This window comes from Symphalangus syndactylus, chromosome 17 (assembly GCF_028878055.3).
Source record: "Symphalangus syndactylus isolate Jambi chromosome 17, NHGRI_mSymSyn1-v2.1_pri, whole genome shotgun sequence".
NCBI lineage: Eukaryota > Metazoa > Chordata > Mammalia > Primates > Hylobatidae > Symphalangus > Symphalangus syndactylus.
The window spans coordinates 33,067,042-33,094,231 of record NC_072439.2 but is presented as its reverse complement, the minus strand read 5'-3'; the positions used below and the strand labels follow the sequence as shown (position 1 = coordinate 33,094,231).

The 27,190-nt window shown below is 45.1% G+C and overlaps 1 protein-coding gene across 12 annotated transcripts; it reads right to left on the bottom strand.

Moving 5' to 3' along the window:
• On the bottom strand, positions 1-27,096 carry PTGES3 (prostaglandin E synthase 3). 12 transcript variants are annotated; one of them, XM_055247908.2, is made up of 8 exons: positions 25,539-27,096; positions 9,853-9,966; positions 9,640-9,709; positions 8,642-8,740; positions 7,139-7,228; positions 2,780-2,842; positions 1,422-1,446; positions 1-1,149 (listed from the first exon to the last, which is right to left on the bottom strand). In XM_055247908.2, coding segments are annotated over exons 1-8 (483 nt in total). In that variant the 5' UTR covers positions 25,541-27,096; the 3' UTR covers positions 1-1,129. The 12 variants fall into 12 exon arrangements, with proteins under 12 accessions (XP_055103883.1, XP_055103882.1, XP_055103881.1 ...); XM_055247907.2 differs by having other exon boundaries at positions 24,794-25,910; XM_055247906.2 differs by lacking the exon at positions 25,539-27,096 and adding an exon at positions 14,274-14,410.
• Positions 27,097-27,190: the final 94 nt, after the last annotated feature.

Below are 27,190 nucleotides of genomic sequence, written 5' to 3'. Positions count from 1 at the left end.
TTTAGAGGAGGACAACACATTGTTTTATTTCAATCAAATCACAACACTTTCTTTTCCAACTGCTGCAAAGTGCATCTACAATATGCTATTACAGATCCACTTTTAAAAGGTTTCCTGTGACATTACAGCAAGCCTCTTTTTTCAAACAGAGGAATAATCCCAAATTCTTCCTCAAATAAAAATAAACTCCATTCCAGTAAATGGTAAATACATAAAAATTACAGTAAGCCAGACACTTAAAAGGACAGCCAAGAAGTCTTCCAACAGTTTATTAGAAAGAATGTAGACATTTAAAAAAATCCCCACTGTCATGAACATAAATTGAGGTTTTCAGCCCTGGTATAAGCTGAATCAAAAAAAGAAATAAAAAATCCAATAGTGTATTAAACATTTTTCACTCATTTGCCATACTGACAGTGCAAATACAAATCTGGACTAAATGTACAGACTCTCAAGCAACAATGTACAGCTTTCTTCGTCCTCCATGCTAAGAGATGTAAAAGCTTAAGGGTCAAACAATACCAAATGTATAGGCTTCAAAAACCATCTAAGTTAGGGCATTCTCTAGTTTTAGCTAAGATACACCTGGAACACTGACAAGTGACCACTTACATAGAATAATGTGAAGTAAATTTTTTGAAAAATAAATTTTAGTGGAACAATCCTGAAGGATAACACCAGAGGAATAGCAGGTTACCAGTAAGGTGTCAGCCAATTTGTTCCAGCCACTTTTGAATCCATGTTTTATAATCTAAAATTTATTCTTTCCCTAAGCTGAGAGCTTCCTATCATGTCAGTATCTATGTTATGAAGAAAAGGAGACTTAGGTGAGATGTTTTTATTTATCACAACTGCTGCATTAATTGCCTAGGACCTCAACAGCTTCATGAAAGTCTGGGAAATGTTCATGCATAAGGTTATTGCCTTAGCTGACTTAAAATTGCCCCATACAATGGTACATATCAACCCTTAGTGAAGCCTTTTAAAAAACAAACAGGTTGAAAAATGGGTTAAAGTAGGCAAATACAGCATCTGCCTTTAGAGCTATCAACTCAGGAATTCTCTCAATTATGAAATCTTGCAGAGAAGTTACTTTTCTTTCTCAAAATCCAGGTGATGACAATATTCCTTACTCCAGATCTGGCATTTCTGAAAGAATTTTTAAAAATATTAGTATATAGTACAAGTGAATAATCTACCAATTTTACTGTCTTAAAGGAAAAGCAACCAAAAATCGAAATATATAGCTCCCCAATGAATTAACAGGTTGTTTTGCTATCTCAAGTTACTCACATTTCTGCTTTGGTTATTTATTCAAGGTCATAAAGAAAATTACTTCAAAAGAAGTTAACATCTCTATTTTGAGTTTGTTTTTTGATGCAAAGTATCACTGTGTACACATACTTTTTATATACACTTACTTTCATCATCACTGTCTTGTGAATCCTGAAAAAGGGAAAATAAAATTACCGAGCTGATCAAATATTCGTTTGCTAACTGAACAGTTTACCTAAAAAAGTTCAAGTGCTGTATTTTTGACTAAAGTAGCACAGGTAGGTAGTTATATCAAGCCTAGAAATTTAGTCATTGGACTTGATTAGGTTTACGTAAGGTGAATGGATGTACAGCAGAGGATCTATCTACCTGTAAAAAATGATGAGTGCCTTTTGGTGACAATTTAGCCCACCCTTTGAATCCATTCCTAAATTAACCTATCTCGGCATTCAAAGAGAAAACATGGATCAATATGAAGAAAAATGGACAGAAGACAGTGAACTCTAATCCTAGCTGTTGAGTGAATATTAAGTATTTTTCTAAATAGCATTAAGTAACTTTCTGGGAGATGTTAAGAGGATGCTGGGGTTGGAAAGATGTTGAGAAGTTATTATTTTTTTTTTTTTTGGGAGATGGAGTCTTGCTCTGTCACCCAGGCTAGAGTGCAGTGGCGAGATCCGGCTCACTGCAACCTCTGCCTCCCGGGTTCAAGTGATTCTCCTGCCTCAGCCTCCCAAGTAGCTGGGTTTACAGGCACCTGCCACCATGCCCAGCTAATTTTTGTATTTTCAGTAGAGATGGGGTTTCACCATCTTGGCCAGGCTGGCCTCAAACTCTTGATCGCATGATCCACCCATCTCCGCCTCCCAATGTCCATCTGTTTTATTGGTCTCTGACCAATCCTGACATAAAACCTATTTAACTTACTTTGTTCGTCAAAATCATACCTATAAACTGACTCTTTTCTTTCTTTTTGAGATGGAGCCTTGCTCTGCTGCCCAGGCTGGAGTGCAATGGTATGATCTTGGCTCACTGCAACCTCCACCTCCCAGGTTCAAGCGATTCTCCCACCTCAGCCTCCCCAGTAGCTGGGATTACAGGCACCTGCCATCATGCCTGGCTAATTTTTTTAAGACAGGGTTTCACCATGTTGGCCAGGCTGGTCTCGAACTCCTGACCTCAGGTAATCCGCCCACCTGGCCTGCTGGGATCACAGACATGAGCCACCTCGCCCGGCCTAAACTGACTGTTGTAATTGAGTAAGGTATTAATATATAATGTCTCTATACAGTGATTCTTTGGAAATCTAATCCATTTAGGAATGGTCTACGGTACAACCCATTCCTCAAAAATGGGCACATTTTAAAATTTGCTTTTCCCTTTATTTTTTTTTTTTTAGAAAATAAGAAGTAATCGTGAATCTATAGAAAACCATTTGTAAATATGTTGTTTCTTAGTATTTAATAGTATGAAAGTAAACAGAAAAAAGAATTTTTAGACTTACATCATCTGCTCCATCTACTTCTGGTAAATCTACATCCTCATCACCACCCATGTTGTTCATCATCTATTTGAAGTGTAAAAATTAGTTTTAAAAATGATGTTAAGTTAGGCCCTAATTATTAATGCTGTATGCTTCAGAACAAACCCTAAGTCTGCCACAGATATCAAAAAATGAAAAATGCAAAATAAATGTAAGCATCTTCCCTTCTGGAAAAGGAAGATTATAGGTAACTACACAAAATCCTAAAAACCTATACGGAAATTAAAACTAAATTTTCCCTAAAGCAAAGCTATTCATGCAGCAAGGTATCAATGTATGATAGACAGTAAAAATTCTACTTGAGTAGTGGTTACCTTTGGTGGTTAAGGAAAAGAATGGGATTCATTTGTAGTTGCACAGCTATCTATCTTAAGTTAGGTGGAACGTGTATTAAGGTATTCTTTTTTTTTTTTTTTTTTTTTGAAACAGAGTCTAGCTTTGTCGTCCAAGCTGGAGTATGGTGGCGTGGTCTCAGCTCACTGCAACCTCCGCCTCCGGGTTCACGCAATTCTCATGCCTCAGCCTCCTGGGTAGCTGGGATTACAAGCCCGCACCACCACACCCAACTAATTTTTTGTATTTTGGTACACACGGGGTTTCACCATGTTGCCCAGGCTGGTCTCAAATTCCTGGGCTGTAGTGATCCACCCACCTTGGCCTCCCAAAGTGCTGGGATTACAGGCGTGAGCCACTGTGCCCAGCCTTTTTTATTTTCAGATGGAGTCTTGCTCTGTTGCCCAGGCTGGAGTGCATCGGCACAATCTCGGCTCACTGCAACTTCCGCTTCCCAGGTTCAAGGGAGTCTCCTGCCTCAGCTTCCTGAGTAGCTGGGATTACAGGCGGATGCCACCACGCCCAGTTAATTTTTGTATCTTTGGTAGAGACGGGTTTTACCATATTGGCCAGGCTGGTCTTGAACTCCTGGCCTCAAGTGATCCCCTTGACTCGGCCTCCCAAAGTGCTGGGATTACAGGAGTGAGCCACCATGCCAGGCCTGGTATTATCATGGTTTTAGATATTGTGAAGAACCAAGAAATGATTTAAACCTAAACTATTATCAGATGATGAGAAACTTATTTTCTCAAGTTTAAACCATTTTTGTAATGTTTACATTTTAGAAAAATAAAATCACATATGCATGGAAAAAAATCAGACTTCAAAAATACATGATTATCCAGATTTTAGAACTGGAAGGGACCTTAAAAAGATAGTCAAACATACAATGGAATGTGTTCAGCCTAAAAGTATCATTCAGCCTTAAAGAAAAAAATCTGCCTTGTGTGACCAAAACACAATGAAGAATCTGAAGCACGTCATGCTATGTGAAATAAGCCAGTCACAGGACAAATACTGCATGATTCCAGTTATATGAGATACCTAAGATTATATAAGATACCTAAGATAGACACACAAAAATAGAGAGTAGAATGGTAGATGCCAGGAGTTGGAGGGAAGGAAAATGCAGAGTTGCTACTGTTAAATAGGTATGAAATTCCAATTACACAAAATGCATAGTTCCAGAGACCTACTATACAGCATTATGCCTATAGTTAACAATACTGTATCATGCACTTAAAAGTCTGTTAAAAGATAGCTGGGCGTGGCCAGGTTCGGTGACTCATGACTGTAATCCCAGAACTTTGGGAGGCCAAGGAGGGTGGATCACCTGAGGTCAGGAGTTCGAGGCTAGCCTGCCCAACATGGTGAAACCATGTCTCCACTAAAAATACAAAAATTAGCCAGGCGTGGTGGTGGCCGCCTGTAATCCCAGCTACTTTGGAGGCTGAGGCAGGAGAATTGCCTGAACCCAGGAGGCGGAGGCTGCAGTGAGCCGAGATCATGCCATTGCACTCCATCCTGGGCAACGAGAGCAAAACTCTGCTTCAGAAAAATAAATAAATAAATAGTCTGTTAAAAGAGTAGATTTCATGTGAAGTGCTCTTACCTCAATTAATTAAACACACACACAAAATGATTCAGTATAAAAATTTTGGACAATCTATCTTGAATGAAATGAGTAACTGCGAAAGTTTCCCTACCTCCAAAAGCACTACTGAATACTTTAAGCTTCTTTGGGCAGGAAAAATGCTAAATGTACCAAGCACAATGCTACGTGCTTAAGATAAACAGCAAGAGAAAACTGAACATATTCAAGAGATATTTAGGAGATAACAACAAAAACTGGACAACAAAGACAGAAAAAAAAAAGTGTTACAAGGCTGGGGGTGGTGGCTCAGGCCTGTAGTCCCAGCACTTTGGGAAGCTGAGGCAGGAGGATCACTTGAGCTCAGGAGTTCAAGACCTTCCTAAGCAACACAATGGCTTGCACAGCTAGGTAAATGGTGGCACCAATTTCTACAGGTAAGGAAAGTACAATTAAAAAATAATATGAGGCCGGGCGCGGTGGCTCACGCTTGTAATCCCAGTACTTTGGGAGGCTGAGGCGGGCGGATCATGAGGTCAGGAGATCGAGACCACGGTGAAACCCCGTCTCTACTAAAAAATACAAAAAATTAGCCGGGCGTGGTGGCGGGCGCCTGTAGTCCCAGCTACTCGGAGAGGCTGAGGCAGGAGAATGGCATGAACCCGGGAGGCGGAGCTTGCAGTGAGCCGAGATTGCGCCACTGCACTCCAGCGTGGGCGACAGAGCGAGACTCCGTCTCAAAATAATAATAATAATAATAATATGAATAGAACATCCTCCTTTCCTGTTGAAATCACCATGCCAGAGCCACGTGTGGAGAACTGTTAAATAAGCAATTGCATAAAGCTGGAAACTTAGCTCCTTTTATTTAACTCTTAAGGTCTCAAAATACAAAATCTAGTTAATGAAAAATTTCAAATACCAACAAGAAATGGATTTCATCAGTATACATTCGACTTACACACTAATGTTCTTTCTGTACTTAGTTTTATTCTACTACATTTGATAAAGTCTATTCTGCCTACATAGAGATGAATCATTTACTCTTTGGCCATGGCAACATGTTATTTGGGTGACATCTTAGAAAACAGACTTTTTTAAACTTTTTTCCTTGTATACCTCATGGTAAACATTTCACCATGTTTTTTTTCTTTTTCTTTTTTTTGAGACAGTCTTGCTCTGTCGCCCAGGCTGGAGTGCAGTGGTGTGATCTTGGCTCACTGCAACCTCTACCTCCTGGGTTCAAGCAATTCTCCTGACTTAGCCTCCGGAGTAGCTGGGATTACAGGCGTGCGCTACCACGCCCAGCTATTTTCTTGTAGTTTTGTTTAATTATTTATTAATTTAGAAACGGCGTTTTGTTCTTGTTGCCCAGACTGGAGTGCAATGGCGATCTCGGCTCACCGCAACCTCCACCTCCCGGGTTCAAGTGATTTTCCTGCCTCGGCCTCCCGAGTAGCTGGAATTACAGGCATGTGCCACTACGCCCGGCTAATTTTGTTCATGCCTCCTGGGTTCACGCGATTCTCCTGCCTCAGCCTTCTGAGTAGCTGAGATTACAGGCGCCCGCCACTGCACCCGGCTAATTTTTGTATTTTAGTAGAGACGGGGGTTCCACCATGTTGGTCAGGCTGGTCTCGAACTCCTGACCTCAGCTGATCTGCCCACCTCAGCCTCCCAAAGTGCTGGGATTACAGGCGTGAGCCACCGCGCCCAGCCTATGATTCTTGTGTTTAACAGTTTGTAGTTATTTATTTATTAGACCGAGTCCCGCTCTTTCACCAGGCTGGAGTCCAGTGGCATGATCTCGGCTCACTGCATCCTCCTCTGCCTCCAGCGTTCAAGCAATTCCCCTGCTTCAGCCTCAGGAGTAGGTGGGACCACAGGTGTGCGCCACCACGCCCAGCTAATTTTTTTTGTATTTTAGTAGAGATGGGATTTCACCAAGTTGGCCAGTATGGTCTAGATCTCCTGACCTCGTGATCAGCCAGCCTTGGCCTCCCAAAGTGCTGGGATTACAGGTGTGAGCACCACGCCTGGCCAGAAGTTTATAGTCTTATTTTATGACTTCAAAATCCAAGTCAACTACTGCAATCATGCTTAAAAAAAAGTCCCAATGATGAAATTAGCAAACTAGCTGTGTTAGTTTGTCTTAATACATTAACTTTTCTAACTTTTGTAGCTAACACTGATTCCTTTTAAAATCACTAAAATGGTTCAACTTCAGGATTAAAATTGCCATTGTTAACATCTATTTACTATTACCACAAAATGGTCTTAAAAATAAAATAACGTGCATCATGAATACCATTAGGTGCCCAAAACCACATTAAATTGACTACATAGACAGGTACTGTGTACTTCGAATGGGGAGAGGTCCATTTAAAGGAACTTACCTCAGAGAAACGATCAAAATTAGACATGTCTTCATCTGAATCATCCTCCCAGTCTTTCCAATTATTGAAGTCGACACTAAGCCAATTAAGCTATAAATCAATACAAATATCACCCTAAGATTAGGCTAATTTGCATTTGGCATGAACCTTAAGACTATATTTTCTCTTCTTCTAAAGAAACCAGGTCTTGCTATGTTGTCCAGGCTGGAGTGCAGCAAGCATTCACAGGTGCAATCCCACTACTGATCAATATGTGAGTTTTGACCAGCTCCGTTTCTGACCAAGGGTTTTGTTTACCCTCTTCAGGCAACCTGGTGGTCCCCGCTTCCTGGGACAACACCATACTGATGTTAACTTAACGTGGTTACCTGACTGACATATGGCAATGCAACCCAGAAGTGGGCGCAAGCAGTTCTCCCACTTCACGCTCCAGAGTAGCTTTTAACTACAACAGGCACATGCTACTGGTGCCTGGCAAAACAATATTTTTTTGAACTGTGACTTTGTATTTTTGGGAGGGCATGTAATTAGCACACAAAGAATAGACTAAGCTAAATGGGGTGGCTCACACCTGTAACCCCAACACTTTGGGTGGCCAAGGTGGAAAGACTGGTTGTGTAATCCTTCAGGAGTTCGAGACAGCCTAAGCAATAGTGGACCCTGTATCTGGGGAAAAAACAAATTTCCTGGGCGTGGTGGCACATTCCTATAATCCTAGCTATTTGGAGAGGTGAGGTGGGTGGGAGGATCACTTAAGCCCAGGTGGAGGCTACAGTGAGCCATGTTCACACCACTGCACTCTAGCATGAGTGGCATGAGACTACCTAAAAAAAAAAAAAAAAAGATTAGGCCGGTGTCGTGGCTCATGCCTGTAGTCCCAGCACTTTGGGAGGCTGAGGTGGGGAGATTGCTTGAGCCCAGAAGTTCAAGACCAAGCTGGGCAACATTGTGATACCCCTTCTCTACAAAAAATAACAAAAATTAGCCAGGTGTTGTGGCATGCCCCTACAGTCCTAGCTACTTGGGTGACGGAGGGGGGAGGATCACTTGGAGCCTGGGAAGCTGAGGCTGCAGTGAGCCGAGATCGTGCCACTGCACTCCAGCCTGGGTAACAAAGAGAGACCCTGTTTTGGAAAAAACAAAACAAAACAAAAAAAACACTGAAAATTGTTAAACATACCTTTTGAAAACAAATTTACTAGTAAGAACTATTTTCAGTTGATTATTTTTTCACCAAGCTTTGTCCCCTCCCATGTGACAGCTGAGTAATTTATGCAAAGTCTGTCTCTTAAGTGCAAAAGATTCTACACCAGTTAATAACTGATATTCTGATCACACTTCGTATTAAGTTAAAACTGAGTAGACAAAAAACATGAACATGAGGCTTTATGACTAGCTGTGAAACAAAAACACAGGAGTATATTCCTTACATCAAATAAGTATATCTTTTATTACCTAAAATAAAAATATCAAACTTTTCAAAAAAAGGAAAATGAAACCTACCTTTGCCCTTTCTTTTGTTAACCTTGGCCATGACTGGCCAGATTCTCCTTTTCGTAAACAACATAAAATTGATCTGTCCGTTCTTTTATGCTTGGAATCCTAAAAACAAAAGGACCATCATACCATTTATCTTTCCAGCATCACTACATGATAGAAAGTAGCTTGTCATTTCTCACCTTTTTCATTTCTTTACCTAAATTTTCTCTGGACTCTGAAAGAAACATGCCCTTGACTACTAAAAACTTCAAACTATCCAATTGCCCCAAACCCCTGTAAGTTTCATTTAAAAAAAAAATTTTTTTTCCCTTCTATTTCCTACTGAAATAATCTGCACAACAGCAAAGTTTCAAGTTTAACCTGGTACCATTTTTTTCTTTCCTGCATACGGTAAACAGAATAAAACCTTAAAAACTTTAACTAAAAATTATATAACCACAGAATGGTTTAAAGATTCTATTCTTAGATAAGGGAAGCCTTGGCCGGGCGCAGTGGCTCATGCCTGTAATCCCAGAACTTTGGGAGGCCGAGGCAGGTGGAACACCTGAGGTCAGGAGTTTGAGACCAGCCTGACCAACATGGTCTTTACTAAAAACACAAAAATTAACCAGGCTTGGTGGCATGTGCCTGTAATCCCAGCTGCTCCAGAGGCTGAGGCAGGAGGATCCCTTGAACCTAGGAGGCAGAGGTTGCAGTGAGCCGGGATCACTCCATTGCACTGCAGCAGTCTCAAAGAACAAAACCAAACAAACAAAAAAACAAAACAAACAAAAAAGATGAGACAAGCCTCAAGGATAGTAGTACTCTAAGCCCAAACAGTGATAGCAAAAACAAAAAGTATGCAGAAACCAATTTTGGAGGAAATATTCTACAAAATGTAAATACATGTAGTTTGCCTCACTGTTAAGAAAAACAGAACTAATGCTTATTGCTAAAAAGAATACTTGGTATGTCTGTTTCCTCACAACTAAAATTTGGATTAAAGCATAAAGACTACTTACATTTGGATCAATACAGTGAAAAAGATCAATTTCATTTAAATGCTTAAAATTATCACTTCCTCCGAGACAACTGTATAAAATAATAAAGAAAGAATTAAGCCTTTTCAAAGAGACAAAGATTAATAATAACTTCAATGAAAAGACAAGCCAGTCAAAGTTATTCAGTTGTGTGAATGACTATTTTACATCATTGGATTAAAAAGCTTAACTTACCTGAATGTAAGTTTGGATTTTTCAAAATTTACATTAACATCCTTACTGTCTTCAACACAAAATTCAATGAAGACATAGTCCCTTCGATCGTACCACTTTGCAGAAGCAGGTTGCCTACAAAAGGATAAAGCAGGGAAAGTCAAGCTGGAATTCATTAACTAAACATTTACATACTAACCTTCGACACCAGTATAGCATTATTTCAGGGCAGTTCGTTACAATTTTAAACAAAAACTACATTTTTACCCTTACAGCTACATTCCAAGTTAAAATCTATGGGTCTAACAAGATTTACTTTCAGAATGATTCCAATTTCATAATAGGAAGGATTTAAAAACCAAACAATGCTTAGTAGAGTTAGCCATTTATCTAGTCCTATCAAAAATTATGTTACTTGGCTGGGTGCAGTGGCTCACACCTGTAATCCCAGCACTTTGGGAGGCTGAGGTGGGCAGATCACCTGAGGTCAGGAGTTCAAGACCACCAGCCTGACCAACATGGTGAAACCCCGTCTCTACTAAAATACAAAAATTGGCCGGGTACAGTGGCGGGCGCCTGTAATCTCAACTACTTGGGAGGCTGAGGCAGGAGAATTGCTTGAACCTGGAAGGCAGAGGTTGCAGTGAGCCGAGACTGCACCATTGCACTCCAGCCTGGCAACAGAGCGAGACTGTTTCAAAAAAAAAAAAAAAAAAAAAAAAAAGGCCAGGCACAGTGGCTCACGCTTGTAATCCCAGCACTTTGGGAGGCCGAGGCGGGTGGATCACGAGGTCAGGAGATCGAGACCACGGTGAAACCCCGTCTCTACTAAAAATACAAAAAATTAGCCGGGCGTGGTGGCGGGCGCCTGTAGTCCCAGCTACTCGGAGAGGCTGAGGCAGGAGAATGGCGTGAACCTGGGAGGCGGAGCTTGCAGTGAGCCGAGATTGCGCCACTGCACTCCAGCCTGGGTGACAGAGCGAGACTCCGTCTCAAAAAAAAAAAAAAAAATTAGCTGGGCATGGTGATGCAGGCCTGTGGTCCCAGATACTTGAGGGTTGGGACTGAGGCACAAGAATCACTTGAACCCAGGAGGTGGAGGCTGCAGTGAGCTGAGATCATGCCACTGCAATCCAGCCTGGGCAAGAGAGACTGTCTCAAAACAAACAACAAAAAAAAACACTGGTACATCAGAGCTTCACTTTTTACATTAAGTTCACTGAAACCAGGAGAATCAATCTCCTTTCCTCAAATTAAGCAATCTAGAATTTTATCACTGTTTCCTCAAAATTAATACATTGAAGTCCTAACCCCCAGTACATCTTAAGAATGTGATTGTATTTGGAGAAAGTGTCTTTAAATGACAAGTAAATATGAGGTCTTAGGATAGACCCTAATCCAATGACCGTTGTCCTCCTATATGAAGAGATTAGCATAGAGGGAAGAAAGAAGACAGCTATCTGCAAACCACGGAAAGGCCTCAGAAGAAACTAACCCTGCTGACACCTTCGCCTTGGATTTTCAGCCTTATGGAAATGTGACGAAATAAATTTCTGCTGTTTAAGCCACCCAGTGTGATACTTTATGAAAGCCTTAGCAGGCCAGGCATGGTGGCTCACGCCTGTAATCCCAGCACTTTGGGAGGCCGAGGCAGGTGGATCACCTGAGGTTGAGAATTCGAGACCAGCCTGACCAACACAGAGAAACCTGTCTCTGCTAAAATTACAAAAAACTCAGCCGGGCACAGTGGCTCATGCCCGTAATCCCAGCACTTTGGGAGGCCGAGGCAGGCGGATCACAAAGTCAGGAGGATTGAGACCATCCTGGCTAACACGATGAAACCCTGTCTCTACTAAAAATACAAAAAATTGGCCAGGAGGGGTGGCGGGCGCCTGTAGTCCCAGCTACTCGGGAGGCTGAGGCAGGAGAATGGCGTGAACCCGGGAGGCAGAGCTTGCAGTGAGCTGAGATCGTGCACCGCACTCCAGCCTGGGAGACACAGCGAGACTCCATCTCAAAAAAAAAAAAAAATTAGCCAGGCGTGGTGGTGCATGCCTGTAATCTCAGCTAGTCAGGAGGCTGAGTCAGGAGAATCGCTTGAACCTGGGAAGTGGAGGTTACAGTGAGCCGAGATCGGGCCATTGCACTCCAGCTTGGGCAACAAGAGTGAAACTCTGTCTCCAAAAAAAAAAAAAAAAAAAAAAAAAGTGCTGGTTCACACCTGTAATCCCAGCAGCACTTTGGGAAGCAGAGGCAGGCGGATCACGAGGTCAGGGGTTCGAGACCAGCCTGGCCAATATAGTAAAACCCCATCTCTACTAAAATTGCAAAAATTAGCTGGGGGTGGGGTGGCACACGCCTGTAGTCCCAGCTATTTGGGAGGCTGAGGCAGGCGAATCAGTTGAACCCGGGAGGTGGAGGTTGCAGCGAGCCAAGATCATGCCACTGCACTCTAGTCTGGGTGACAGAGCAAGACTGTCTCCAAAAAAAAAAAAAAAAAGCCTTAGCAAGCTAATATAATCATGTCCCAGATAATAAAACAAATTTAAATTATCAAAACCTGTGGTTAGGCCATGAGCCAAAAATGATTCCTGCATTTTTTAAATATGTATTTTTTAAAAAACCCAGGAGGCGGAGGTTGCAGTGAGCCAAGATCACACTACTGCACTCTAGCCTAGGCAACAGAATGAGACCAAAAAAAAAAAAAAATTGTGAATGAGATAAGAGATATTTGTGGCCTGCAAAGCTGAATATTTACTGGCTGACCCTTTATACAAGGTTGGCTAACACATTAAAACTACAAACGGGGCCGAGTGCGGTGGCTCACGCCTGTAATCCCCAGCACTTTGGGAGGCTGAGGTGGGTGGATCACCTAAGGTCAGGAGTTCAGAGACCAGCCTGGCACATGATGAAACCCCATCTCTACTAAAAATACAAAAAATTAGCTGGGTGTGGTGATGGGCACCTGTAACCCCAGCTACTCAGGATGCTGCAGCAGGAGAATCGCTTGAACCAAGGAGGTGGAGGTTGCAGTGAGCCCAGACGGCGCCATTGCACTCCAGCCTGGGCAACAAGAGAGAAACTCCGTCTCAAAACACAACACAAAAACTGCACATCAGGCGCGGTGACTCAAGCCCATGATCCCAGCACTTTGTGAGGCCAAGGCTGGTGGATCATCTGAGGTCGGGAGTTTGAGACCAGCCTGACCAACGTGGAGAAACCCCATCTCTACTAAAAATACAAAATTAGCCAGGCGAGGTGGCGCATGCCTGTAATACCAGCTATTTGGGAGGCTGGGAGGTGGAGGTGGAGGTTGCGGTGAGCCAAGATCACACCACTGCACTCCAACCTGGGCAACAGAGCAAGGCTGTGTCTCAAAAAAAAAAAAAAAAAAAAAAAAAAGAGCCAAAATAGGATTGGAACCCAGCATTTCTGACAGAAGGCTTATTTTTTTTCACTTCACAAAAAGGGACAATAATTTCTCCGGCCGTCCTTTTATTGCAAAGTAACTAACCATGTCTCTGTACTTCCAGTTTGTTTTATTATATAATCCAAACTAGCTTCTGCATACTTGACAATATGGAGTCCTGAGAGTCTAAAATTTGTTATGGAGGCAGTGAGAGAGTGATATTTGACCTTGAGTCTTTCTTGAACAAAGAAAAATTTTATCTCCTGGGGATGTTAAAAGAAGAATGCTTCACGGTCTAAAACCAAAGCAAGAAATTAAATTTTTTTAAAAAGGAGTGCTCAAAAGATGGAATGTGGAAAGCCACAAGAGTTGCTTGATAGAAAAGTGCTAAGTGGGTATGTGTGGTGGTTCATGCCTGTAATCCCAGTACTTTGGGAGGCCAAGGCAGGTAAATCACTTGACGTCAGGAGTTCCAAGACCCGCCTCGACAACATGGTGAAACCCCATCGCTACTGAAAATACAAAAATTAGGCATGGTGGCACGCTCCTATAGTCCCAGCCACTTGGGAGGCTGAAGCACAAGAATCCTTGAACCGGGTGGTGGAGGTTGCAGTGAGCTGAGATCGTGCCACTGCACTGCAGCCTAGGTGACACATATTCCGACTCAAAAAAAAAAAAAAAAAAAAACAATAGTGCTGGCCAGGTGCGGTGGCTTATGGCAGTAATGTCAGCACTTTGGGAGGCTGAGGTGAGCAGGTCACCTGAGGTCAGGAGTTCAAGACCAGCCTGGTCAACCACCGTGTGAAATCCAGTCTCTACTAAAAATGTAAAAATTAGCTGGGCATGGTGGTGCGCACCTGTGATCCCAGCTACTCGGATGGCTAAGGCGGGAGAATTGCTTGAACATGGGAGGCAGAGGTTGCAGTGAGCCAGATCGCACCACTGCACTCCAGCCTGGGCGACAGAGTGGGACTCCTTCTCCCCCACCTCCCTTCCCCCCAAAAAAAGTGCTACGTTTTCCATAAAACATTACCTTGAACACCTTTCACCTTTGTATCTTAGCGTGGAAATTACCATATAAAAGAACTCGCTAGCACAGAGGTTCACAAGACTTCCTGGTGTATAGTGCCCTTAGTGTTTGAGGAGTTTTGTTGTGCTCTTAAGCCAAAAGGAGTAACTAGCAGTTGCTTTGATGACATAGCTGTATCCAAGCAACATAACTATATTGTCTTAACAGCCTAGTAGCTATTGGAAAAACGAATTTACATTATTGGAAAGAAAAACATACATAGTTTCTTATATAACCATACCTATCAATGGAATGTGTATGGCTTTCAGATACCATGTAACTTCTCAAACTTTGAAATGACTTCTATCATCTCACTCCTTGTTCCCCATTGGTTTTTTTGGTGGGGTGGGTACCTGTGTTTTTTTGAGTTACAGCAACCACCAGAAATTCAGTTTTGAGAAGATGAAACTTAATGGAGGGGTTTGCAGTACAATCTCATATTGAAACTGAACAACCTCAAACTAATAGTTTGCTTAGTGTCTTGGCTAATGTTGAGTATCACTGAATTACTCTGAAATTTAAAATATCCCAAGGTAGTTGTGAGTTCCTCCATGGGGCCCTGATACATCTTGGCACATGATTTGGTAGCCACGGGCCACAGGACTAGCAGGTTTATTCAGATCACCTTTTCAGGAAGTTTTAGAGTACTACAGCTGATTACAGAAGATCTGAAATATCTTACGGTTTCCCTGAGCAATGAGTATGTGGGAGACAGAGAGCTTGGTGTCAGACATTTATAGGCAGGGTGTTTGACACCTAAGAAAGAAAAACCATTTATGAACTCCGGAACTACTTTTTTCCTTTCCATAGTAGAACTTTGATGTCTCATTCCTCACATATTACAAATAGGTATTTTTGTAAATTTATTTATTATTCTTGAGATGGAGTCTGGCTCTGTCGCCCAGGTTGGAGTGCAGTGGCGTGATCTCGGCTCACTGCAGCTTCTGCCTCCTGGGTTCAAGCAGTTCTCCTGCCTCAGCCCCTTGAGTAGCTGGGATTACAGGCGCCCGCCACCAAGCCCGGCTAATTTTTTTTAGTAGAGGCAGGTTTTCACCATGTTGGCCAGGCTGGTCTCGAACTCCTGACCTCAGGTGAGCCACCCGCCTCAGCCTCCCAAAGTGCTGAAATTACAGGCGTGAGCCACCACACCCAGCCTGTTTTGTCTTTTATAATAAAATGTGCATTGCACATAGTAAAACTATCAAATGGATTAAAATAACTGGGACACTTTTCCTAGCAAACTGTTTCCATCTAGCTTCTCTGGTGCATCAATTTTTTATAGTGAAGGGTGCTTGCAGTGTTTTATAGAGTTAAAACTCACCAGACACTAACATATTAAAATTATGGTATTTAGGAACAAATACGGTCTCTCCTTTTAAGGCTAACAAAGAGACCTTTTAGACAGGACTATAGAGGATTTTAGGTTATGCAAAATGTAATTGCTTGCATTGGTGTATATAGCCCTTCTATTGAGCTTAGAAATGCTTGTCATATCAGCATGGAATAGGCTGGGCACTGTGCCTCATGCCTGGAATCCTAGCACTTTAGGAGGCCAAGGTGAGAGTATCATTTTGGGCCAGGAATTTGAGACCAGCCTGGGCAACATTGCGAGACCACATCTCTGCCAAATAGAAAAAATTTGCTGGCCATGGTGACACATGCTTGTAGTCCTAGCTAACTAGGGGGTACTGATGTGGGAGAATTGCTTGAGACAAGGAGTTTGAGGTTATAGTGAGCATGGTTGTACCACTGCACTCCAGCCTCGGCCACAGAGCAAGACTCTGACTTAGAGAAGCATGGAGGCCAGGAGTGATGGCTCACATCTAATCTCAGCACTTTGGGAGCCCAAGGCTGGCAGACCACTGGAGGCCAGGAGTTCAAACCAACCATGCCAACATGGCAAAACCCTGTCTCTACTAAAGATACAAAAATTAGTTGGGCATGGTGGCATACCTGTAATCCCAGCTACTTGGGAGGCTGAGGCATGAGAATCGGTTGAATCCAGGAGGCGGAGGCTACAGTGAGCTGAGATGTGCCCCTGCTGCACCCCTGCCTGAGCAACAGAGTGAGACTCTGCCTCAAAAAAAAAAAAAAAAAAGGCATGGAATGTCCACCTGTGGGGTTTATTGTTGTTTTGCTTTTAGTAGATTATTTACATAATGTATGCAGAGGTGGAAAGTTTTGTATCTATAGGTATTATTACTATTAAAATGAATTAACAGTCTTACACAGTGGTTATGAGTTTAGCCAGTGTTAGCAGAAAGGCTAGAGATAAATCCAGTATAATTAGTTTAGAAGCTGGAGTTAAAGCTAAACTCAGCCCCCTCTCCATATGTTTTGGGTTTGTTTTTTTTTTAGACGGAGTCTCACTCTGTCACCCTGGAGTGACAGGCTGGAGAACGGTGGCATGATCTTGGCTCACCGCAACCTCCACCTCCCAGGTTGAAGCGATTCTTCTGCCTTAGCCTCCCGAGTAGCTGGGATTACAGACGCCTGCCACTATGCCCGGCTAATTTTTGTATTTTTAGTAGAGACGAGGTGTCATCATGTTGGCAAGGCTGATCTTGAACTCCTGACCTCAGGTGATCCACCTGCCTTGGCCTCCCAAAGTGCTAGAATTACAGGCATGAGCCACCGCACCCAGCCCTCTCCATATGTTAATAGGAGAAAAAGAGATGGTGTAATCCTCATGGAAGGCAAAAAGAGATTTCATAAATGCTGGTTTTCCATTTTTGTGTTGGTTTGTTTTTTTTTTTTTTTTTTTTTGAGAAAGTCTTGCTGTCGCCCAGGCTGGAGTGCAATGGCGCGATCACAGCTCAATGCAATCTTCGCTTCCTGGGTTCAGGTGATCCTCCTGCCTCAGCCTCACAATGAGTAGATGGGACTACAGGCATGCGCCACCACACCTAGCTAATGTTTTCAGATTTGTAGTACAGATGAGGTTTTGCGATATTGGCCAGGCTGGTCTTAAACTCGGCCTCAAGTGATCTGCCCACCTCAGTCCCCCAAAGTGGTGGGATTACAGGTGTGAGTCACTGCACCCAACCCAATTTTCCTTTTTTTTTTTTGAGACAGAGTTTCACTCTTGCTGCCCTGATTGGACTGCAATGGCATGATCTTGCCTCCCTGCAACCCCTGCTTCCCAGGTTCAAGCGATTATCCTGTCTCAGCCTCCCAAGTAGCTGGGGTTACAGGCATGTGCCGTCAAGCCTAGCATTTTTTTTTTTTTTTTTAAGTAGAGATGGGGTTTCATCATGCTGGTCAGGCTGGTCTCAAACTCCTGACCTCAGGTGATCCTCCAGCTTCAGCCTCCCAAAGTGCTGGGATTAACAGGCGTGAGCCACCACGCCTGACCCAGTTCTCCTTTCAAATGAGAGAATATGTATGTGTTTATTCCTGATTCAGGATAAGTGTAGGGCACCCTCCACCCACTTTGTACTTTTTGTTTTTTGAAAGTTTTTTTTTTTTTTTGAGACCAGTTCTTGCTTTGTCATTCAGGCTGGAGTGCTGTGACGTGATCTCAGCTCACACAGCCTTGACTTCACAGGCTCAGGTGATCCTCCCACCTCAGTCTCCATGGTAGCTGGAACCACAGATACATGCTACCACACCCAGGTTATTTTTTGTAGAGATGGGGTCTTACCTTGTTGCCCAGGTTGGTCTCAAACTCCTGAACTCAGGTGATGCATCCACCCTGGCCTCCCAAAGTGCTGGGATTACAGGTGTGAGTCACCATGCCCAGCCCCCCCATTCGTAGTTGTGTTTTGTTATTTTTTTGGACAGTTTTTGCTCTTGTTGTCCAGACTGGAGTGCAATGGCTTGATCTCGTGAGCCCCAATCCTATTTCGGACAGCCCCTTTATGATTCTCAAATTAGTGCTGTGTAAATGGGTATTTTAAGAATCGGGCCGGGAGCTGTGGCTCATGCCTGTAATCCCAACACTTTGGCAGGCTGAGGCGGGCTGATCACGAGGTCAGGAGATCCAGACCTTCCTGGCTAACACAGTGAAACCTCGTCTCTACTAAAAATAAAAAAAATTAGCCAGACAAGGTGGCGGGAACCTGTAGTCCCAGCTACTCGGGAGGCTGAGGCAGGCGAATGGCGTGAACCCGGGAGGCGGAGCCTGCAGTGAGCCGAGATCGCGCCACTGCACTCCAGCCTGGGCGACAGAGTGAGACTCCATCTCAAAAACAAAACAAAACAAAACAAAAACAAGAATCAGGCGAGTGCAGTGGCTCACAGCACTTTGGGAGGCCAAGGTGGCAGATCTCCTGAGGTCAGGAATTTGAGACCAGCCTGACCACATGGCAAAACCCCATCTCTAAGCTGGGTGCTGTGGCTCACACCTGTAATCCCAGCACTTTGGGAGGCTGAGGCGGGCGGATCACGAGGTCAGGAGATGGAGACCATCCTGGATAACACGGTGAAACCCCGTCTCTACTAAAAATACAAAAAAATAGCCGGGCGTGGTGGCAGGCGCCTGTAGTCCCAGCTACTCAGGAGGCTGAAGCAGGAGAATAGCGTGAACCCGGGAGGCGGAGCTTGCAGTGAGCCGAGATCGCGCCACTGCACTCCAGCCTGGGTGACAGACTCCGCCTCAAAAAAAAAAAAAAAAAAAAAAAACCCATCTCTACTTAAGAAAAAAAAAAAAAAAAAAAAAAATACAAAAATTAGCCAGGTACCATGGCGTGCGCCTGTAATCCCAGGTACTCAGGGGGCTGAGGCAGGAGAATCGCTTGAACACCCAGGAGGCGGAGCTTGCAGTGAGCCGAGATCACACCACTGCACTCCAGCCTGGGCGACAGAGCAAGATTCCATCTCAAAAAAAAGTCTCGCTCTGTAATCCAGGCTGGAGTGCAGTGGCGCATTCTCGGCTCACTGCAACCTCCTCACCTCCTGGGTTCAAGCCATTCTCCTGCCTCAGCCTCCCGAGTAGCTGGGATTACGGGTGCCTGCCACGATGCCCAGCTAATTTTTCTATTTTTAGTAGACAGGGTTTCACCATGCTGGCCAGGCTAGTCTGGAACTCCCGATCCCAAGTGACCTGCCCGCCTTGGCCTCCAAAAGTGCTGGGATTACATGTGTGAGCCACCGTGCCCAGCTGACATTAGCACTATCAAATGAAGTGTGGCTTCATGTGAACAAGCACCTGAGGCACAGAAAAGCCCCAACAGCACATTTTATTCAGCTTCAGAATACAAAATGGGAAAAGAGCATATGCTGAAGGTGAAGTTAAAATATCAATGAGCAAGTGGCTCCAATTCCAGCACTCTGGGAGGCTGAGAAGATTGCTTGAGCCCAAGAGTTTGAGACAAGATAAGCCTAGGCAACATTGTGAGACCCTAGTCTCCAAAGAAATTAAGTTAGCTGTGTGTGGTGGTGCACACCTGTAGTCCCAACTACTGGGGGGCCAAGGCAGGAGGATGGCTTGATCCCGAGTTTGAGGCTGCAGACAGTGATGACACCACTGCACTCCAGCCTGGGCAAAGTAGTGAGACAGTGTCTCAGAAAAGAAAAAATATTCCTGGAAAACCGCAAGTTCAAAGGTATACCAAGGATTGGGTGCAGCAGCTCACACCTGTAAACCCAGCACTTTGGGAGGAAGATCTCTTGAGCTCAGGAGTTCAAGACCAACCTGGACAACACAGTAAGACCCCGTCTCTATTTAAAAGAAAAAAAAAAAAAAAAAGCCAGGCGTGGTGGCTTACACCTGTAATCCTAGCACTTTGGAAGGCCGAGGTGGGAGGACTGCCTGATCAAAACGGTGAAACCCCATTTCTACTAAAATACAAAAAATTAGCTGGGCCTTAGTGGCACATGCCTGTAGTCCCAGCTACTTGGGAGTCTGAGGGAGGAGAATCGCTTGAACCTAGGAGGCAGAGGTTGCAGTGAGCCAAGATCGCACCACTGCACCGCAGCCTGGGCAACAGAACGAGACTCCGCCTCAAGAAAAAAAAAATTTACAAAGGTGTACTGAGGAAGCAGGGAAGCAGCCTCATTCTAGAATCTATCATTGCCGGCTGGGGCAGTGGCTCACGCCTGTAATCCCAGCACTCTGGGAGTCTGAGGCACGTGGATCACGAGGTCAGTTCAAGACCATCCTGGCCAAGATGGTGAAACCCCCATCTCTACCAAAAATACACAAAATTAGGCTAGATGCAGTGACTCACTAATCCCCTGTAATCCCAGCACTTCGTGAGGCCAAGGCAGGTGATCACGTGAGGTCGGGAGTTTGAGACCAGCCTGACCAACATGGAGAAACCCCATCTCTACTAATTAGCCGGGCATGGTGGCCCATGCCTGTGATCCCAGCTACCCGGGAAGCTGAGGTAGGAGAATCGCTGGAAGCCAGGAGGCGGAGGTTGCGGTGAGCCGAGATCTTGCCATTGCACTTCAGCCTGGGCAACAAGAGATAAACTGTCTCAAAAAGACAAAAACAAAAACAAAAAAAACATTAGCCAGACATGGCGGCAGGCACCTGGAATCCCAGCTACTCAGGAAGCTGAGGCAGAGAATTGCTTGAACCCAGAAGGCGGAGGTTGCAGTGAGCCGAGATCGCACCCGTGCACTCCAGCCTGGGCGACAGAGCCAGACTCCGTCTCAAAAAAACAAAAAAAACCCAAAACTATCGGCCGGGCGCGGTGGCCCACGCCTGTAATCCCAGCACTTAGGGAGGCCGAGGCGGGCGGATCACGAGGTCAGGATATCGAGACCATCCTGGCTAACACGGTGAAACCCCGTCTCTACTAAAAATACAAAAAATTAGCTGGGCGAGGTGGCGGGCGCCTGTAGTCCTAGCTACTCGGGAGGCTGAGGCAAGAGAATGGCGTGAACCCCAGGGGGCGGAGCCTGCAGTGAGCCGAGATCCCTCCACTGCACTCCAGCCTGGGCGACAGCGAGACTCCGTCTCAAAAAAAAAAAAAAAAACCCAAAAACCAAAACTATTGCCAATCCACACAGTAAATAGTAAAAAGTTCAATACACTATTTCCATAGCAAAATATGCTCACTAGAGTATTTTCTGAACTCACATAAATATGATCTTAGATGTTTAACAGCTAGATTGGTTCTGAACAGTTGATATTTACAAAGGTTTTTTTTTTTTTCCTGAAAAGAGACAATCGCTAACCACAAGACACAAAAAATGATATAGCTTGTAGAAGATTTTTAAACCGAGAAAATCCAATTAGGCAGGAGAATCTTAATTTAGCAATAAAACACTGGCTTGCACTCAAGAGATTTTTCACTTCCAGTTTCTACTGCCTTCTAGTTAAAGTCTAACTGAACACAGGAAGAAAAATTAAAAATCCAGTTGCCAGGTTACAGGTACACAGGAAATCAATACTGAACAAAGGCCACCCACCATCAGATACTCTTCAAGTTATAGCAATTAACAATATAGCATATGTTCACTACGACAATTTGTTTTGCAAGCTAAAGATGGACAATTTTATTTTGGGGATTTGTTCCTACACAGTTGAGTGACAGTAAGATTTTTACCAAAATCAGAGATGCAAGTTTCTGGACAACTTCCTAATTATATACATTAGACAAGAAAAATAACTTCAAACATCTCTAAAGTAAAACATTTTACTTTTTCTGTTTTTAATCGGTCCAACGACAATGATTCAAAAAGAAAATGCGAAGTAGCACCCTCTGGCAAGGTTAGGCGGAAAATCTTGAGTAGGGGAAGGTCCTAAAAATTCCAGCCTTCTCCAAGATAGGTCCGAAATTAAGAGCTTTTATGTAAACTATGAGACAAACTTTTATAACTTAGGATTTAAAGAAATGTAACTACGAAATCGCTGAAGAGCAAATGAGTTAAATCAAATGAGAAAACACACTCCCAAGCCTTTAAGGCACCCAGCATAAATATCTCTCTCCCCAGAGCTCAAAAAAAATTTATTAGCCAGGCATGCTGGTGCTTGCCTGCAGTCCCAGCTACTCGGGAGACTGAGGCAAGGAGGATCGCTTGAGCCCGGGAGGTAGAGGTTGCAGCTGCACTCCAGCCTGGGTGACAGAGAAAGACTCTGTCTCAAAAAAAAAAAAAAAAAAAAAAAACAAACAAAAAAAAAACTTTTAAAACAAGTTATCAACAAAATAAACCCTTATCAGCCAGATTCTTCTTAAGACTGGATGACGACCCATTCATTAAAGGCTTCTTCCACTTCAAATAACTGACTTACAACTTTCATTTTAAAATTTCATTTAAGTCCTTAGCTTGGGCCGGGCGCGGTGGCTCACGCTTGTAATCCCAGCACTTTGGGAGGCCGAGGCGGACGGATCACGAGGTCAGGAGATCGAGACCACGATGAAACCCCGTCTCTACTAAAAAAAATACAAAAAAATTAGCCGGGCGTGGTGGCGAGCGCCTGTAGTCCCAGCTACTAGGAGAGGCTGAGGCAGGAGAATGGCGTGAACCCGGGAGGCGGAGCTTGCAGTGAGCGGAGATTGCGCCACTGCACTCCAGCCTGGGCGACAGAGCAAGACTCCGTCTCAGAAAAAAAAAAAAAAAAAAGTCTTTAGCTTGGTAAGAGTCCCTGAAGAATTTACTAAATAGCATATATTGAGTATTTTTAAAAGAATATTTTAGCTGGTCTCTTCAAAACACTTGTTTCCCCCCGCCCAACACCCTTCAAGTGGCAGCGAATCACTCATTTTGAAGGTAGCATTTTTTCTTTTCTTTTTTTTTGAGACAGTCTCGCTGTGTCGCCCAGGCTGGAGTACAGTGGCGCGATCGCGGCTCACTGCAAGCTCCGCCTTCCAGGTTCAAGCCATTCTCCTGTCTCGGCCTCCCAAGTAGCTGGGACCACAGACGCCGGCCACCACACCCGGCTAATTTTTTGTATTTTTAGTAGAGACGGGGTTTCACCGTGTTAGCCAGGATGGTCTCGATCTCCTGACCTCGTGATCCACCCCGCCCGGCATGAAGGTAGCATTCTCATTTTTTAACTACAGAGGCTACTTTTTGGAATAGTCTCTCTACTGCTACACTTATTTTATTTTTTTTTTTTTGAGACGGAGTCTCCCTCTGTTGCCCAGGCTGGAGTACAGCCGCGCAATTTCTGCTCACTGAAATCTTCGGCCTCCTGGGTTCAAGTGATTCTCCTGCCTCAGCCTCCGGAGTAGCTGGGACTACAGGCGTCCACCACCACACCCGGCTAGCTTTTGTATTTTTAGTAGAAACGGGGTTTCACCATATTGGCCAGGCTGGTCTTTAACTCCTGACCTCGTGTTCCGCCTGCCTCGGCCTCCCAAGTATTCGGATTACAGGCGTGAGCCACCGCGCCTGGCCTTACACTTACTTTTCACCCAAGTTTTTAAATCTACTTTCCTAATAGCCGTTCCTTACCTATTTAAATATCTCATGTGGCCTCCAGAAAGTGCTTCTACTTCAAGCCAATTTTAAACATATTTTTCGCGAAAAGATATGTTGTTTGGCTCTATTATTAAAAGCTGTTTAATGCCTCATCTGACAAAAATTTTCCCCTTATAGATTTTCAGAGTATGAAAGGTTAAGACTGATGTCCCTTCTACATTACTTAGGAAAGATTTCAAAGGGAAAAGCAAAAACTATTTTATATACATTCAAATTTTTTTTTAATTTTTTTTTTTTTTTGAGACGGGGTTTCACTCTTGTTGCCCAGGCTGGAGTGCAATGGCACGATCTCGGCTCACAGCAACCTCAACCTCCCCGGTTCAAGCGATTCTCCTACCTCAGCCTCCCGAGTAGCTGGGATTACAGGCATGTGCCACCAAGCCCGGCTAATTTTTTTGTATTTTTGCAGCGACCGGGTTTCTCCACGTTTGTCAGTCTAGTCTCCAACTCCCGACCCTCAGGTGATCCGCCAGCCTCGGCCTCCCAGAGTGCTGGGATTACGGGTGTGGGTGTGAGCCACCGCGCCCAGCCTGAATCAAATTTTTAAAAACCCCGATTACGTATCACTTTCGGGGAGGGGGCTCCTTCAAAAATTCTAACATGCTGTGCTCTAGAAGCTTGTTCCCAGTGATAAACTCGCTTCAACCTCACGCATCCCTTTAGATTTCTAGCCAATATACTCAGCGTCAGTATCATGACTTGAATCAAGTAAATCCTTATTACTTTCCCAAAGACATAAAGTCACTCCCCTCTTCTCTCTTCTGAATGGAGTCTTTAAAAAAAAGAAAAAAAAAAAAGGTTCCCCTTAATTGTTCTCCATACCTTTTAGGACGTAGTTAGTACCTTAAAAAATAACCTCCCGTCAAAAAAAAAAAAAAAAAAAAAAACCTGTAAAACCGGCAGTTCCCACTGTACGCGGCAGTGCCAAGAATTCTTACTCGGTTAAAATCGCCAAGGCTTTACTTTATCACCGTAAAATGAAGATTGCCATAGAATCTGTATTCACCTCCACACAAATTTAAGCTCTTTAGGACAACTGTAGGTTAATTATATGCCTACTACATACCTATTTCATCCTACACTGTAACAGGATAGTGAAACCTCACCTCAAGTTGAACATGGAACACAGAAAATGTCCGTATCTTTCCAAAGTCGACACGTGCGGAACTACCTGCTCAATGGTAACTCCTCGCTGCCAGGGAAGCGGCTGAGTTTTGGCAACCTCCCGTGTTTTCAGGAGACTGGAGTTAGGAGGCGGACTGGAAGTACCCACACTCAAGAAACCCAGACACTGGAGAGGGAAGTATATTGCGGCGTGGGCCTGGCTTCCTTCTAGTTGCCTAGCAGTACCTGCCGCTCACGGCGAGGTCCGCGTGGGGCTCTCCCAGGAGCTCCGCCAGGCACCTGGCGGCACCCACCACAGGTGCACTCGACTCAGGGCCTGGCCCCGGGACCACAGAGCAACAGAACCGGAGCGCCCAAGCAGCCGAGGGGCGACCCACGAGGGTTCACGCTTCAGGGCGCCGCATGGCGAGCGGCTACCGGGAGCTTAAGGCCTACGGTGAAGTTACCTAAAGAGGCGAGTAGCCCAGACAGCCGAAGGAGTAAAAGTAGGATTTCCGGCATGGGGAAGCCAAGGGACGGTTCAGGGGTGGGGGAAGCAGACATCTGGAGGAAAAATGTCCTCCACCCGCCAACGGTAACCGGAACAAGGATCCTGGACCTCCCGCCCCCAGGCAGGAACGACTGCCACCACCGATGCGAGAAAGGCTAGGGAGCCGCTTCCAGGGAGCCCCCAACGCGGCCTCGGCCTCACTCGGCGACCTTCCCTCGGCGGGGTGTCGCACTCACATTGTGAACGGGGCAGGGGGACGGGCGAACGGGTGGGCGGGCCTCTCTGGCGGCGGCTGCTGCTAGGGAGTCGACTTCTCTCCAGTGGCGACTCCGCTTTTGCTCTCCGGTCGCGGCCTCTTCTCGCTTCCCTCAGGCGACGGCGGCAGCGGCGGGCTCGCCCTCGGTCCCCAGAATGCACCGCGCGGAAAGAGCGGCTCCTCCGGTCGGGGAGAAGAGGAAAGTGTAGGAAAAGGGGCGCGAGGACGGAGAATGAACGTGCGTGCGTGCAAACGAGGGGTGGTGAGGCCGGGCGGCGGCTGGTGACGCAGCAAAATGCCCGGGCCCTGCCACCGCGCGTGCGCAGTCCTTGTTTTCGGGCTCCGGCGCGGCTTTCTAGAGATATCTACGGAAAGGGCGGGGCCTCCCAGCTCCTTCGCGATCCTTCCTGGCGCCGGCCCCGCCCTTCGTCCGCCACCCCACCCCCACCCCGCCCCCTGCTAGTCCCTACGCGTTCCCGCCTCTCCTCCCGCGCTGTCCTCTCGCGTTAGAAAACCGTTGGTGGCCCAACTGTCCGACCATGCGCCATCGGCGATTTCTGAGAAACGGCTGCGTTGGCAGTCGGAGGCAAGGCCGAGGCGGAGGGACACGGAGTCGGGATCTTGGAGAACTGAAATGGAGCGTTGGTTACTGTTGAGGGTGTAAATCAGCTCACTGAGTAATCATTCCACCACAAAAACCTGTGAAAAGCCTGTGCTGGAAAAGAGCTCACTTCAGAATTAAGAGCCTGGGTCCACCTCTCCATTTTTCTGAAGGTTGGAGGCTCTGTCCAGGGACAGCGGAAATTCGAGGTTCTTGGCGGAGGAGGAGCATTTGCCAGTTGGGGCGGGCTTTTGCCCCTACCTTGAGACCATAGTGCTGTAGATGAGCCAGGAAGGATATTTGAAGGGAGAGTCTAGGTTTCTGGTAATGGAGAGAGTAGGATATGTGTGTCTCCACGCACATCGTTTGGGGGAGAAGGGGTTCCCCGTCGCTTCGTGCAACATATTAGTAGGGTGCAGTAGGGGATAGCAACCAAGAGACCCAAAACAGTCCTGCTTACCAAAAGGCCGCTTAACGGTGGAGTAGGGGAAAAATACTCTAGTGCGCTACGTTTTGAACAGGAAGAAGGTTTAACGAAAGTCCTATAAAACCTTTCTGAAGAACGGGGCTTCATAATAAGCAATAAGGTATTTAGTGTCTGTGTTGTGCAGGACAAGTAGTGGGAGCTACGAAACCTGGACCCTAACTCAAATGCCATTAAAAAGGGAAATTGGGCAGGGCGCCCGTGGCTCACGCCTATAATCCCAGTACTTTGGGAAGTTCGGTGGGCGGATCACCTGAGGTTAGGAGTTCAGGACCAGACTGCCCAACATGGTGAAACCCCATCTCTACTAAAAATACTAATTAGCAGGGCATGGTGGCATGTGCCTGTAATGCCAAATACTAGGGAGTATGAGGCGGGAGGATAGCTCGAACCCCGAACCCGGGAGGCGGAGGTTGCAGTGAGCACTCCAACCTGGCCGACAGAGTGAGACCCTGTGTCAAAAAAAAAAAAAAAAGGGAAGGGGCCGGGTGTGGTGGCACACGCCTCTAGTCCCAGCTACTCGGGAGGGCGAGACAGGAGAATCGCT

Bases quoted from the DNA above. Each gene is read 5' to 3' on its own strand.
- PTGES3 (XM_055247906.2), bottom strand. From the start codon at position 14,317: ATGGTAATTTCCACGCTAAGATACAAAGGTGAAAGGTGTTCAAG. The intron at 7,229-8,641 runs GTAGGTTTCATT...ATTGATTTATAG, and splicing joins TAACAAAAGAAAGGGCAAAG to CTTAATTGGCTTAGTGTCGA. The intron at 2,843-7,138 runs GTAAGTTCCTTT...CACTTCAAATAG, and splicing joins ATTTTGATCGTTTCTCTGAG to ATGATGAACAACATGGGTGG.